This window comes from Garra rufa, chromosome 18, assembly GCF_049309525.1.
Source record: "Garra rufa chromosome 18, GarRuf1.0, whole genome shotgun sequence".
Taxonomy (NCBI): Eukaryota; Metazoa; Chordata; class Actinopteri; order Cypriniformes; family Cyprinidae; genus Garra; species Garra rufa.
Window position 1 is genome coordinate 31,409,100 of NC_133378.1, and position 15,286 is coordinate 31,424,385.

At 32.3% G+C, this 15,286-nt stretch overlaps 1 protein-coding gene across 1 annotated transcript in view; it reads left to right on the forward strand.

The window, feature by feature from the left end:
• Positions 1-224: 224 nt before the first annotated feature.
• The window catches only part of LOC141290597 (inactive dipeptidyl peptidase 10), an 82,563-nt gene continuing 67,501 nt past the window's right edge, over positions 225-15,286 (forward strand). Inside the window, exon 1 of the mRNA XM_073822712.1 lies at positions 225-353. Within this exon, the coding sequence (XP_073678813.1) occupies positions 315-353 (39 nt within the window). The 5' untranslated portion in view covers positions 225-314. The remainder of the gene's footprint in view (positions 354-15,286) is intronic.

Consider the following 15,286-nt stretch of genomic DNA (forward strand, 5'->3'; position numbering starts at 1 on the left):
CTGTTAATCAAGCGAGTACAGTGTGACTGGTTCCTTGGACAAATTAAAAAAGGGCAGAAGCCAGAAGCAGCGTGTTGTCTTGATTAATATCCTAGTTGTTCAATAGGCACCGACACTGTAACTGTGGGAGAGAGAGGGAGAGAGAGAGAGAGGGATGGCCAACTTTACACCATCCTATTAAAGGGATCCGCCAGTAGGGTGTGTAGAGCAACTTGCAGCACGAACTCAAACAAGGCTTTCAAGTGCTGGAAGAGCAGTGAACTGCATTATAGGAGCTGGATCTGAGCTGAATTGGGGTGCCGAATCCTGCAAACATGATTGCCACCACACAGCAGAACATGACAACGGAGCTGGTAAACGATGCTAAACAGCATGTTTTATGTTTTGCATGAACAAAGACTAAACGCAGACTGAGGGTAAAATGAGTTTGATGCCGTATTTTACACATCTGTGTGAACTAGAGCCGCAGCAAAGGAGCGCGTGCATGTGCGAAAGAATACAAATCCGTGCCCGCGACCACTATTCTCTTTATATCCTGTTTCTGAACTGCATCTAAGCTGGTTTCAACTCATTTCTCCGTCAAAGTAGATTAAAACACGTGCTTTTTCAGCACAGGCGTTGCTCGCATTGATTCGCCTCGGTTTTCATTCATACTTTCAGAGCTGTCCGTATCCCTCCATCTGCTTCGTTCCGTTACACCAGTTACTACTGCAGTGCTTTCCAGTGACTCACTGATTAATTGAAGTAGGGCTTTTCCAAAAGAGTTTAAGCTCAGGCTGTCGTTTTCAACTTCTTCTTAAATGTTTTATTAGCTGAGTTCGACATTTGTGTTGTTTAGTCGCGCAACTGAACCTGACAGCTGTCTTGAAGTGATGGGAATCCGCTGTGGAGATGGCAAGAGCTCTGGACGTTTATTTCACGTTTTGATGTGGGAAGAGCCGTGATAATATGTAAGAAACCCTAATGAGGTTACCCATCCTACACAAATATCTGCGTAAAGTCAATTGACTTGACGAACGTTATCCGAATCTTTAATGTTGTTCATTCAAAAAATACTTTATACAAAATGACTCAAATACCAATATGACTAGAAGTCATTTTAGCATTATTTGTAGGGTTTACAAAAACAAAAAAGTGTAGAGTTTGTAACTGTTCAAAGGTTGTTATATTACAAAAAAGGTCTTATTAAAAAGCTAAAAAAGAACAAAATTAGTTTAGCAAAATAGCCTACATGTTTATTTAAAAATGAGAAGTGAAAAAAATCATTTTGAAATATTATATTTTCTTGAAAAAAATCTTATAATTTTTGAAAACTTGAAAAAACCGAAATGAAAGACATTTTGTTGTCATGTGACTTAGAGTTTACAGCGTGTTTGTGAATTGTAGCGTTGCTTTCATGCCACAATTAAGCACAAAATATGAGTCTAATATAAATTGAATTCATAAATGAAAGTTAGTGTGACATATATTTCAACATAGAAATAATCGTTTTATAGAGTGTTTTCATAACGCGACATCAATCGGACACATTGGTTGCACTGAATGTAAACAATGCCACTGACCCAAAAGGAACTCGAAAATTTTGCTGACAATTTATCGCTGCTGAAAAAAGTCAATTATTGTCATATTTTGGGCTGGTCAGACCGGGAAAAACATTTGGAGTACTAGACTGCCAAAACTAATTACAAATCAAGGAGAAGAGTGCAAAAGACTGTCTGAGGAACAAAAGGCGTTTGTGTTTGGCCAAACTGAACCAGGATTTCCAGGGCAAGAATCTTGACAACATTTGTGTTTGTTCTTATCACTTCCAGTCAGGTGGGTGAAATATTAAGCGAATATCTTAATTAATACTGCTCATATTTATCTTTACCACCTATTAACTTAGTTTATCAAAATGATGTGCCCTTTCCTAAGTCCTTCTGTATATGATCTAGTAGCTTCCACACGTTTTTTCCAATGGTTAAAACAGCCTAAATTAGCAGAACAACATATTCAGTAGTACATTAACCTTGCAATCCATGCTGTTGTTTACATCTGAGTATCTATAAAATGGTTGTGCATCCGAGTAACTGGCCAAACCGTGATGTAAGTGCAAACCCTCTGTAGTGAACGGGCAAGACTTCAGATTCATTAGCCTCTATGGGTACATAACAGAAAGTCGGAAAAACAATTATACTATTTGTGACCCTGGACCACAAAACCAGTTTTAAGTAGCACAGGTGTATTTGTAGCAATTGCCAAAAATACACTGTATGGGTCCAAATGATCAATTTTTCTTCTATGCCAGAAATCATTCGGATATTAAGTAAAGATCATGTTCAATGAAAATATTTTGTACATTTTCTACTGTAAATATATCAAAACTTAATTTTTGATTAGTAATATGCATTGCTAAGAACTTCATTTAGACAACTTTAAAGGCGATTTTCTTAGATTTTTTTTGCACACTCCGATTTCAGAGTTTCAAATAGTTGTATCTCAGATAAATTTTAGTCAAATCCTAACAAAACAAACATCAATGGAAAGCTTATTTCAAAATTTCAAATTCAAAAACTAAAAAAAAATTATGACTGGTTCATGAATACAGTAATAAATCAAAACAATATGAAAATAGTCTTTGATATAAACATAACTCAAAAATATATAGCATTATTTTTGAATTATGGTTATGAGAATGGTGCTTAATTGTTGTGAAAATAACATCAACAATGCAAAAAATATGAAAGGTCCTAAAACAGTTGATATTTTCCTTTGAATTTATGATGAAATATAACTGTTCACATGTTCATGATAGATTTCACCCACATAAATATTATTTCCACGTCCCTTTCAAATACAGATTATACTCTCGTCTGTACTCCTGGCTGGGAAACCCAGTTTCTAGAATACTGTTGCTCCTGGTCAGTGTTTGCACTGTAATTCATGCTGCACTGATAAGCATGATCACCTATCGAGTGGCGCTTATTTCTGAAATGTTTATGTAAGAACCTATTCTAGTAGGTTGTTAGAGTGTAAGGGAGTGTGAAGGAGCAGCGTTTCTCCTCTATGGTTGCAGATGACTCATATGATGCATCTTTAACTGAAACATAATCAAATCACTCCCTCTCTTTGTAGTCTCCAGCTCACTTGCATATATTCTGCCTGGTGCCACGACCACTAAGAGCAACCTGCATGTGTAGAGCGACGGCGATAAACGGCAAGAGAACTGCTGACATGTCAGAAATGTCACTGTGACAAAATGTTATTGTGGTTTTTGCATTTGTGTTGAGGATAAAAAACAGCAACAGTTTAGTAGGTGCACGGTGCTATGACTGTCAATACGATAAGATAAGAGATCATATTTCTATTCTATTAATCTAGTCATCATTGTTTTTATATTATATTAGTATGGGTCTATGGAGTGAGCTGGTTTGTGAATACAGCTCTGTTTTAAGCAGATAAGAAAGAGTAATTAGTTTTTTTGCATTGTATTTCCCCCTTCACATCTGAAAACTAATGTTCTGCAGTATTCCTGTAATTTGTTTTTTACATAACTGCTGCACTAATGAAACTCAATGTGCAATTAGTGTGCAGATATTATTGAACACCACACAGTATATTAATTTAAAGACAAATTTTTTTAATATTTTGTTGTTGCTTTCCTTATTGTTTTTACTTAATAATCTTCTTAGCCACAAATAATTAATTTCATGAGTAAAAGTGATTAATAACAGAGCGATTACTGTGATAAAGTGAATAGTATTCGGTTTATTATGTGCAAAAAGTTTCTGATGTGAAAAAAAAAGACCTTGAGTGAACCTTCAAAATGTTGGTTCATCATCTGAATGTTGAGTGACAGGAAATTATTCTATCCTCTTGATGGGAAGGTTTGAATTTACTCTCCTCATGTCAGAGCAACCTACGCTTGCTGACCACAGCAAAAAAAAGCTCTACAGATCTGTCTCATTCAATGTATTGGATTGAACCTTCGGGCTGTCTACATTTTGCATTAGAAGGAATATTAAATCATAATATTTAAAATATTTGCAATAAATTACAATAATGTAATTTAATAATAACATTAGTTTTGTCAGAGACAAAAATATTGATAATGTATTTCACTGGATAATATAATAAAGTATAAAGCGTGATATAAGATACTACAATTATATGATGGTAATAAAATAATACAATAAATATAAATAAAATGTAAATATAATTCTAAAAATATATAATTATAAAATAAAATCTAGTGTAAAATAATATGATATCAGAATATAATTAAATAAAATGTAATATTAGATAATATAATACATTTTATTTATGGTAAAACAATACAAAGTAGTACATAAAATCTTATAATATAAATTATATATAGTATAAAATCATATAAAGTCAAATTACACATACAATAATGTAAATAAAATATAAATAAATATAAACAAAATATTAAAAATATAAATACATAAAAATACATAATCTTACATAAAATAAATTTAAATAAAATGTAAATTTTAATTAAACTGTAAAAATATAATAATAAATATTAATAAACAACTAAAAATATAATATATCATGTAAAATATCTTTTGATATTATATAATATGAAATTATATGATATGATATGATATGATATGACAAAAATATTAATAATGTGTATGCAGTTTTGTGAAAAATTATTTGAGATGTGTAATTGCACTGGATATAATATAATATACCACAATTATTATGGTGAACAATTATTCAAATAATAATATTAAAAAGTAAAATCATTAAAAAAAATACGAAATAGTGTAAAATAATATAATCCAATATTCGAATTAAATTAAAATAAATGTAATATAAGATAATATAATACAGTATATGATGGTAAACAATATAAAATAAAATACATAAAATCTTAATAAAGGTGTCAAATATCTAATAATATAAAAATGTGTATAATATAAAAAAATTAAATAAATATTTTAAAAATAGAATATTAATATTAATATTAATAATATTAATATAATATTAATATAAAAGAATATAATGTAAAATTTAAAACAATATAAATTAAATAAAACAAAAACATTAAAAAATCTAAAATAATACACAAAATAAATATAAAAAATATAAGTGTCAATAAAAACCTAAAAATAGAATATAAAATAATGCATAATAAATGTGAATGAAAAATCTCAAAATATAATATATCATATAAATATCTTAATAATTCATAATACAATATAAAATACAATGTATTATAAGATAATATAAGATGCTACAATTATATGATGGTAAACATAAAATAAAATGTAATATTACTACTATTAAAATAAATAATAAAATAAAATAAAATATAGTGTAAAATAATATAATATGATTTTATAATAGAACAAAATAAAATGTAATATACGGTCATATAAGATAATATAGTATATAATGGTAAACAATATAAAATAAGATAATACTTAAAGATCTTACTAAAAAATAAAAAATAAAATATATAATAATATAAAATAAAACTGTAAAATATAACATAATATAAATACAAAATATATATAAAAATAAATAATAATATATAGTTTAAAAATATATGAAATATAAAGTAAAACAATACATAAATAATATAAATAAGATATAAATGAAAGTAAACAAAAACATTAAATAAAAAAATGAAACATTAAAAACTAAATGTATACATAAATATAAATAAAATATAAACAAAAAATGTAAAAATATAAAATAATGCATAAAGAATATAATATATAATGTAAATGTATCATATATCATATCATATATCATATAATTTGAAGATAGTATGTTGTTAAAAAGGATCTGGCAACCACATAGTAACATCCTGGCATTTACTGTTTTGCATGAGGTCCAAAAAAGATGTACAAATCTAATCCATCAAACAATATTAAAATGTTAGCTAGAGCAAAATACATTTATCCATTCAGAAAGTGTTATCCATCAGCGATACATATGAGGAAATGATATTTAGACCTGCATCTTTTCCATCTCAGATTATTGACAGGTAGGTCTCCAGAGACAGCAACCACTTTGTCACCTGCTTCAAATGTTAACGTGAACGAAGCCGCACAGCAAGCTCATTAATTATGTAACTGTACTTTGTCATCGATTTGAGCTGCATAACACCCTTTCCTTTGTTTTGGCTCTATTCATGAGGAACACTTTCACAGCAAGCATTCACTATTCACTATGTTGGCTGGAGATTGGTTAGTGCCGTTCCTCTTTGCATTTTCAAATACTGATAATTTTTTTAAGTGTGATTTTTTTGAGGAGGACACTGTTGAGGAGGCTTTGGCAGTTTTCAGAAAAGTGTGAACGACTGATAAGTTTGCTCAGAGGGAGAGTGTATCTGTGAAAGAACATGACTGCAAACACCTCCAGTTAGATGTTATTTATTCAAAATGCAGATTCGTTTCTGATGGTAATATTTCATATCCTAAACTTCACTAAAACCAATGCATCTCATTACCGTGAGAGGAAAACCATGATTTGAGCTGACTTTGTACTATCCGCTTTAGGCAGATACTCTGAGCACGTCTTGACAGTTACTCCTAGACTGATCATGATTGAGTGGGCTTTCTGTTTGCTTGAAAGATTCTTAATAAAGCATTCTGTGTCTAATATCTTTGTGAGTAAGCCTTAGTGTCTTCTCATTGTCATAAATCCAGCTAGATGCCAATTAAATGTGAGTCATATTTCTTAGACAGTGTTGCCTGACAGCTGTAAATGATTCATTCCCAAACATGCTGATGACAGCACTTTATATTCATCAAAGTCTTTACTTTTTTGCTTTCTCATTCAATGCAGATACATGAACTCCATTAACATTCACGAGACAGTCTATACCTATAAGAGATTGTCCAATATTGTAATTTTATTTTATTATTTTTTTAAAAAATATCTTATATGTAGGGGTGGGCATAGATTAATTTTTTTAATCTAGATTAATCTAGATTAAATCTTGGAATTAATCTAGATTAAAATGGCTAATTTGAATTCTGCTGAAGGCATTCAGAATATGTGTGCTACCCAAATAATGACTTAAAGTCTGGATCATAAAGCTCATAAAGCTGTTCTATGATAATTTGATGAAAATAAATTATGTTCAATTAGATGTACTTGTGTTTACTAACTAACTAACAATGAAATTATTTTTTCTACCTATTAGATTGTGTTTTTTTAACGTCAACACCTACCCAACCCATTACATGTTACACCGTACTTTTATTTTGACAGTTTGCCATGAAGTTTCTGTGTCATACACTATGATATGATGCTAGTTTTCTCAAATGAAACGGTAAAAGTGATACTCACAGCAGTTTGGGAGATTGAGTTTATCTGTTCATGTGAGATGAAAATGCCAAAAATTACCAGGAGCGTCACGTGTGTTTCAGTATGCGTGTAGTAAAAGCTCGTCTCCGCAATGCATACATACAGCTAGGCAAACGGAACATATCGGATTCATATTAAAACGGTCTTTTTGCATTTCAGTTTTCACATACACTAGTCCATATCGCGATTTGAATTAAGTGACTGACCAACATTTGATTTATGAATCCAAAAAACGACGAATTTACGTGGCATTTCGCTATAGTAGATTCGGTTTTTATGAATGGAGGACGACAGCGATCCCGTCTGTGTTTTGGTGGAGGAGACTTAAACGCGCAACCATATTCTTCGGTATACATCCGCGTTAAACTATCAAGGTGAAAGTCACCATAGCTTGCGTAGTTTAGACCCAGCTCCCAACCCAAATTTGAGAATAGATTAACGGCGATATTTTTTTTATCGCACGATAAGAGTTTCACGTTAACGCAGCACGTTAACGCCGATAACGGCCCACCACTACTTATATGATAGATTATTTAACTAATATGTAGAACTAATCTGTATATTATTATTTTTTATTATATATTGTATTAAATAAAAAATTGATACAAAATATATATATATATATATATATATACAGTCAAGCCTGAAATTATTCATACGTCTGGTATAATTCTGACCTAAAGTTACTTTTATTCAACCAGCAAGTTTTTTTTGACCGGAAATGATCCAGGCTTCTCCCAAAAGATAATAAGACGATGTACAAGAGGCATCATTGTGGATTTATTTACATTTGAACAAAAAGTGGCATGTCCAAAATTATTCATACCCTTCTCAATAATCAGTAGAAAAGCCTTTTTTGGCTATTACAGCAATCAGACACTTCCTATATTTGCAGACCAGCTTTTTGCATGTCTCCACTGGTATTTTTGCCCATTCATCTTTAGCGATGAGCTCCAACTCTTTCAGGTTGGAGGGTCTCCTTGCCAACACCCTGATCTTTAGCTCCCTCCACAGATTCTCAATTGGATTTAAGTCAGGACTCTGGCTGGGCCACTGCAAAACGTTAATGTTTTTGTCTGCTAACATTTCTTCACCACTTTTGCTGTGTGTTTTGGGTCATTGTCGTGCTGAAATGTCCACTGGTGCCCAAAGCCAGGTTTCTCTGAGAATTTTGATGTATTGCTCCTTTTTCGTGGTGCCGTTTACTGTGATTAGGTTCCCTGGTCCACCGGTTGATCCAAAGTACAGTAAGAACAGTCAAATTTTGAAATATTTTTTACTATTTAAAATAACTGCTTTCTGTTTGAATATATTTTAAAATGTAATTTATTCCTGTGAATTCAAAGCTACATTTTTATCATCATTACTCCAGTATTAGGTGTCACATGATCCTTCAGAAATCATTCTAATATGCTGATTTGCTGTTTAAGAAACATTTATTTTTATTATCAATATTTAAAACAGTTAAGTACATTTTTTTTCAGGATTCTTTGATTAACAGAAAGATCCAAAGATCAGCATTTATCTAAAAAAAAAAAAAAAAAAAAGATTTTCTAACTAGATTTTCTAATTATTCACTATACCATTCAAATGCTTGGAGTCGGTATAAATTTTGGGAAAGAAATGACAAAAATTAATATTTTTATTTAGCATGGATGCTTTAAATTGATCAAAAGTGATGATAAAGACATTTATAATATTACAGAAGTTAAATGCTGATCTTTGGATCTTTCTATTCATCAAAGAAAACTGAAATCAATTCTATTCAGCTGTTTTCAACATAATAATTAGAGGTCGACCGATATTGGTTTTTACCGATACCGATAGCTAGGTTGGACCACACTGGCCGATACCGATTAATTAACCGATAGATTTTGAAAATGGATATTGAAGGGCAACTAAAATAGTGCTCTACGATTTAAAAAAATAAATACTAAACCATACTTTGTAAATGAATAAAAATATTAATATTAATTATAAATTGATCATTAAAGTTATTTCATAGTTCATTAATGTTAACAAAATGAACTTCGAAATTTAACAATATATCAGTAAATGTTGAAATTAACACTTTGAATCTATAATTTTAACATTTTTTTATTATATAAGCTGGCTACTTTTTAAAACAATTACTTATTTAAAATTAGTGTTCTTTAAGTGTCGGCAAGTTTACAGAAATAGTTGTAGTTTTTTTCTTTTTCGTTTGATTATTACTGGTGAGATCAGACAGTTGCTGATTTAACAGGCTGCATTCAAACGAATGCAGATCTATTTCGATGTATCAAATGTTTTGTCCTGCTCTGAAAACATAAATGACTGTGTGTACATCAGTTTCGTATAAAAGTATTTGAAAATCCAAGTGCATTTAACCGCATCTGCAATCAAGCTTTTTAGGACGAACAAACACAAAGAGCAATTGAAAGTCTGTCAGTGCATCTACTGCATTACAAACGGCAGAAATGAAGGCACATGTAAAGTCAAAAACTGCGATTGATAGCTCACACGGTCAAACAATACACACTTATTAGCTCACTGTGGAAATTCTGTGCAATGAAGCCAGCCGCGTTTCTGGCGCGCACGCGTGCCATATGCGGGAAAAACACACGCTCATTGAAGAGAGGATTGAGGTGCGTCGGAGAATCTATTTTTCACCCACCCTTAATGAAACCGAACAAAAGTGCAGCGCTGTGTTGCGCGGACAACTTGCAGGTATCACACACACACAGGACGCGTTCAAGCATAAATCTAAAACAGTTTATTTAATCACCAAACGGGCAAATGTTTACTTCAAGAATGATCAAAAAGCGGCAAAGGTTAGTTTAAACATGAAACGGAAAGAGAAAGTGCGATCTATATTGCAGCCATTTCAGAAACAATTTCTTTTCTGTTTTACATTTATGTTTAAATATGATTTGTTTTTGTTTTGTTTCAGTTTAATATGTTAATTACGAAAGAAGTTTGTGTAATTTGTAAATGTCATAAAGGACGTGGTATGAATTGGACGGCAATATGCCAGGAGAATTGGAGAGGGTCAGACAATTTTTGACCACTTCGTACGTTTTTATTTGTGGAAAATCCCTTCTTTAACGAATTTCGTTTTGTATTATTTTTATCTTAATTTTTAATAGATATTTTTGTTGATCAGTTATTAAAATCAAATAGGAACAGGAAAATGGCATTGTGAAATAAAGTGCGTAACAAGATGCAAACTCACCATGCTTTAACAGCCTGAAGAAAAGGCTAAAACATAAATTATAGCTCTATATTAAGCATACAGACTTAATTAGAGCTACAGAAATACAAATAGTTTGCTTAAATGCACAATACTTAATTTTCCAGCCCAGGGTCAAGTCTTTATGAACGATGTGGGACAGATGTGTAATGTAAAACTAAGGCGCGCTGTGACTGATTTTGTCGGCTGAATGAACACAGTTTGCTTTCTCATGTCTTTAAATCTGCAACTTTGCTGGCTAAAAATATGAACAGCTGGATATAAATCAATACAAATATATGGTAACAATCCTGGCATTAAACATTGGTCTGGGGCTTAACCTCTCATACTCTATGACAGCGGAGCGTGAGCCGCTTCAGCAAAGAATGCAACCCGGAAAAACCATCGGCAAGGATTTTTGCCGATAACCGATAGTTCGGCCAATCAACTATCGGTGCCGATTGATCGGTAAAACCGATACATCGGTCGACCTCTAATAATAATAATAAATGTTTTTGAGCAGCAAATCAGAATATTAGAATGATTTCTGAAGGATCATGTGTCTGGAGTAATGATGCAAAAATAAATTACATTTTAAAATATATTCAAACAGAAAACAGTTATTTTAAATGTTATAATATTTTTACTATTTTTACTGCCTTTTCAGTACCTGGATCAAATAAATGCAGGCTTGGTGAGCAGAAAATACTCCTTTTTAAAAAACATAAAAAATCGTACAATGTGTATAAATATAAGAGAGCACAATATATTGCAAGATGTTATATATTCTCTTGAAGTCCATCACCAAATGCAACTATATTAGAAAACATCTCAAGCCCATTTATATTTGTTTTCAGCGGTTGGTGGTTAAATTGCAGTGATTAGTCAGGCAATTTGCGTGCAGTGACATCTCTCAAAATGAATTGTGGGAATTAGCTTCCTCTCATTACCAGAGTAAAAGCAAAACGTAGAGCTCTGTCACATAGTACAACGCTCGCTTGTATTCTGGGATGACTTCTCTAAATCATTTAATTGTCTAATGAGGATTGGGTCACGCTTCACATTATAGTGTTGAAATGTAATTATATAAGCAAGTGCTGAGTGAAATGAATTACATTTACTTATAGGTAAAGTGTGTCATTTTTTTCAGTGTTAAAAAAAACTCATTTTCATTTTTCAGCTTAATATGCAGAGACTAGTTTAGTTCATTATTTGAGCAAATTTGCATTCGCTTTGGCTGCTGAAAATTCTGTTTTGCATCACAGAAATAAATTACATTTGAAAATATATTCAAATAGAAAAAAAATATTTTAAATAGTAAAAATATTTCAAAATGTTACCGTTTTTGCTGATCTTTGGATCAAATAAATGCAGACTTAAAAAAAGCGTTAAAAATCTTACTGTTCAAAAACTTTTGACTGGTAGTGTATATAATTTTGTACAATACTATTGATGTATTTAATTGACGTTTTTCTTTTCATTATGTGTAAATCTGCCACTAAAACAAACTGTTTCAGATAGCTCAAGTCACATTACCTCATAAATGTGTCATCCTTGTTTTCTCATAGTCATATCTGACATGTATGATTCACTCAGTGGCATGCTAAACACCAACTCTGAGATGTTTTCCTGTCTGTAGCTAGAATGAGGGAGACAGGTTTGCGGGGGCTGTCGTGCTCTATCCACAGGGTCCTTTGTGATGCTGAGGACCTGTGGGCTGTTTGAAAAGTGAAGGAGGGCGGTATGACTTTCTGACGGCAGCTACGAGAGCACACAGAGGCGGCACTGCCGACACTGTCATGACTCTGGACCAGAGCTGCACTGTGGATGGATAATGAAAGTGCCTTTTCTCCACCTCCTCGTGTTATGACATCCTTCCCATTCGGCCAGTGACAGCTTCTGCGGGAGCAATATAAAAGAGTTCCATAGCAACATAGTGTAACTCGATATCCAAAACAAGGAATAAAAATATGAAAAAACGATTGAATTGAATATTCAAAGAATGTAATTTAGAGGGAAAATCATGTTATGCTACATTCGATCGTGTCACGAAGTTGCACACGGGGGGTTGGCGTATGTAGGCTGTCCTGGAATAGTGTTTTCAGTTTGGATAATGTCACGGAAGCTGAGCATATGGAGTTCACCATATGTTTGGCACCAATGTGTTGAACTCACATCAAGAGCAGGTCATTATGACTATACAGCTGGTCTGTTTTGTTGGTTAGTACACTGTTAGAGACAGAATGTTTCAGTTTGATCTACTTTTTAAAAAAATTAAAAAATAAAACACTTTCTTTTAGGCTAGGGCAACTATAGTTGGTTAGTTTTGCATTTTGAAGTTTTGTATGTACGCATCTACAGTTGAGGTCAAAAGTTTACACCCCCCTTTCAGAACCTGCAAAATGTTAGTTATTTTATCAAAATAAGAGGGATCATACAAAATGCATGTTGTTGTTTATTTAGTACTAGCGGAATAAGACAATTCACATAAGATGTTTACATATAGTCCACAATTTATAAAAAATGACCCGTTCAAAATTTTACACCCCCTTGATTCTTAATACTGTGTTGTTACCTGAATGTTCCACAGCTGTGTTTTTTTGTTTAGTGATAGTTGTTCATGAGTCCCTTGTTTGTCCTGAACAGTTAAACTGCCTGCTGTTCTTCAGAAAAATCCTTCAGGTTCCACAAATTATTTGGTTTTCCAGCATTTTTGTGTATTTGAACTCTTTCGAAAAATGACTGTATGATTTTGAGGTCCATCTTTTCACACGGAGGACAACTGAGGGACTCATATTCAACTATTACAGAAGGTTCAAGTTTTCAACTGTCCTCTGTAGCCTCTACTAATTGAAAAAAATATTACATCTCCATTCTGTTCATCATTCTGATGTTAGTAACCTGTGGCACATTCAATTAAATGGGTATGATTTGAAAAGGCACACACGTCTCAATAAAAGGTCTAACAGCTGAAAATGCATATCAGAGCAAAAGCCAAGCCCTGAAGTAAAAAAAAAAAAAATCACTGCAACACTCCATCGATCTAGGCTTTATGGCAGTGTGGCAAAACTCAATCCTCGCCTCAGTTAAGACACATTAAACACGCTAACTTGAAATCTGCAACATTTTGGCTAAATTATAGGCTTATTTTAGTTTCGTTTCATGAAAATTCATTTTAGTTTATGTTTTTCAAAATAGGCTATATTACGTCTTTTTTGTTAACAAAACCACATTAGTTTAGTTTTCGTTAACATAAACTATTAACACTATGGGCCAGTCAATATAAATAAACTTGTTTGAAAACTGTCATTAATTATTATTTTATGTTTGGTAGCAGTAGTAGTACACCTTACACTTTACACCTTACAAAATGTCAGAAGTTTACCTAAATATCAGAGCATTTTTGCGCGTACATGAGAAACACATGCGCATGAACAAAAGTAAATGTAAAAAAACATGTGAAAACTGCATCCGAATGGGGAAATCCTAAAAACGTCTGCTTGCATAATTAAACAGTTTCTGGTGCTAGCGGAATATAGTTTACGGTTGTTAGATCAAGTCCCCACGTCAAGATAAATAAGATCCAGCCCCGGACACCAGATCTTGTCAGGAATATCGTTTTTTCTGGTAACAGAACAACTAGTCGCAGCGCTGTCTGTACCCAAACCCTGTTAACAGCAAGTCTTGTCTGGTATCCAAAATACCCAAAACGAGTGTTTAAAAACAGTTCTCTGTCAGTCAAAAAGTTGACTGATGAAGGCCAGAAAAGAGCAGAAGCAGGAGACGAAGTGATGATGGTAAAAAGGTAGAACAGAGTTTATTAAACAATCTTTGTTGCGTATGTCTCAATGTTCAGACTTCGTCTGAGGAACACAATTCAGCAAACAATGATATCAAACTGACTGATTCATGACAACATCCCATTAAACTTGGGATAAACATCTCATCTTATCTATTTCTCATTCATGTAGACCAAACAACTCATGAAACCCCACAATCATAAAACTGAACAATAATGAAAATGCATATGCAAAGAAAAATAATAAGAAACAGAAGTACAATAAATTGATATGATTAAAAATATAATGATAAATGATAATCAAATAATCAGATGATAAATGATAAAAATAATCAAATAATACATTATATGAATGACTAATGATTATAAAATGATTATAAGTAATTATGTAAACGAATGATTATAAATTAATTAAAACATACAAATCAAAATAAAAACACAAACAGTCTGCATGTGAGGACCGAAGGATCCTTCACGGTATATAGTTTTTACGGTAGCACTATTGCTACGTCTACATTAATCTGGATACATTTGAAAATACACTGAAATGACAGAAAACGTTAAATTCACCTTACTGCACAAGCGTAAAACCTCAAAAAACTACATACAGACCAGACAAATTTTAACGCAATTCTTCTTGCAGGATCATTTTATTTACGGAAAAATTATTCTCTGACGCGTCCATGTCGCACTCACTCACTGTTTTATCTAAAAAGCAGCTGCCCTCATGTTTTGCCACAGGACAGCAATTGTGAGTAAATTTTCTGTCATCTTTGTAGGCCTGTAATATGAAGAGTGTACAAACTAAATATCTTTAGCAATAGTGTGCAAGTGAATAGCACAGTGAACAGGCACAATTACAAGTATAAACAGATGTCTATTGGTGCAATATGCGTCAAGTGACTAAACAGGCGTCATAGTTTTCGAAAGCCTCCGTTTTCACAGTC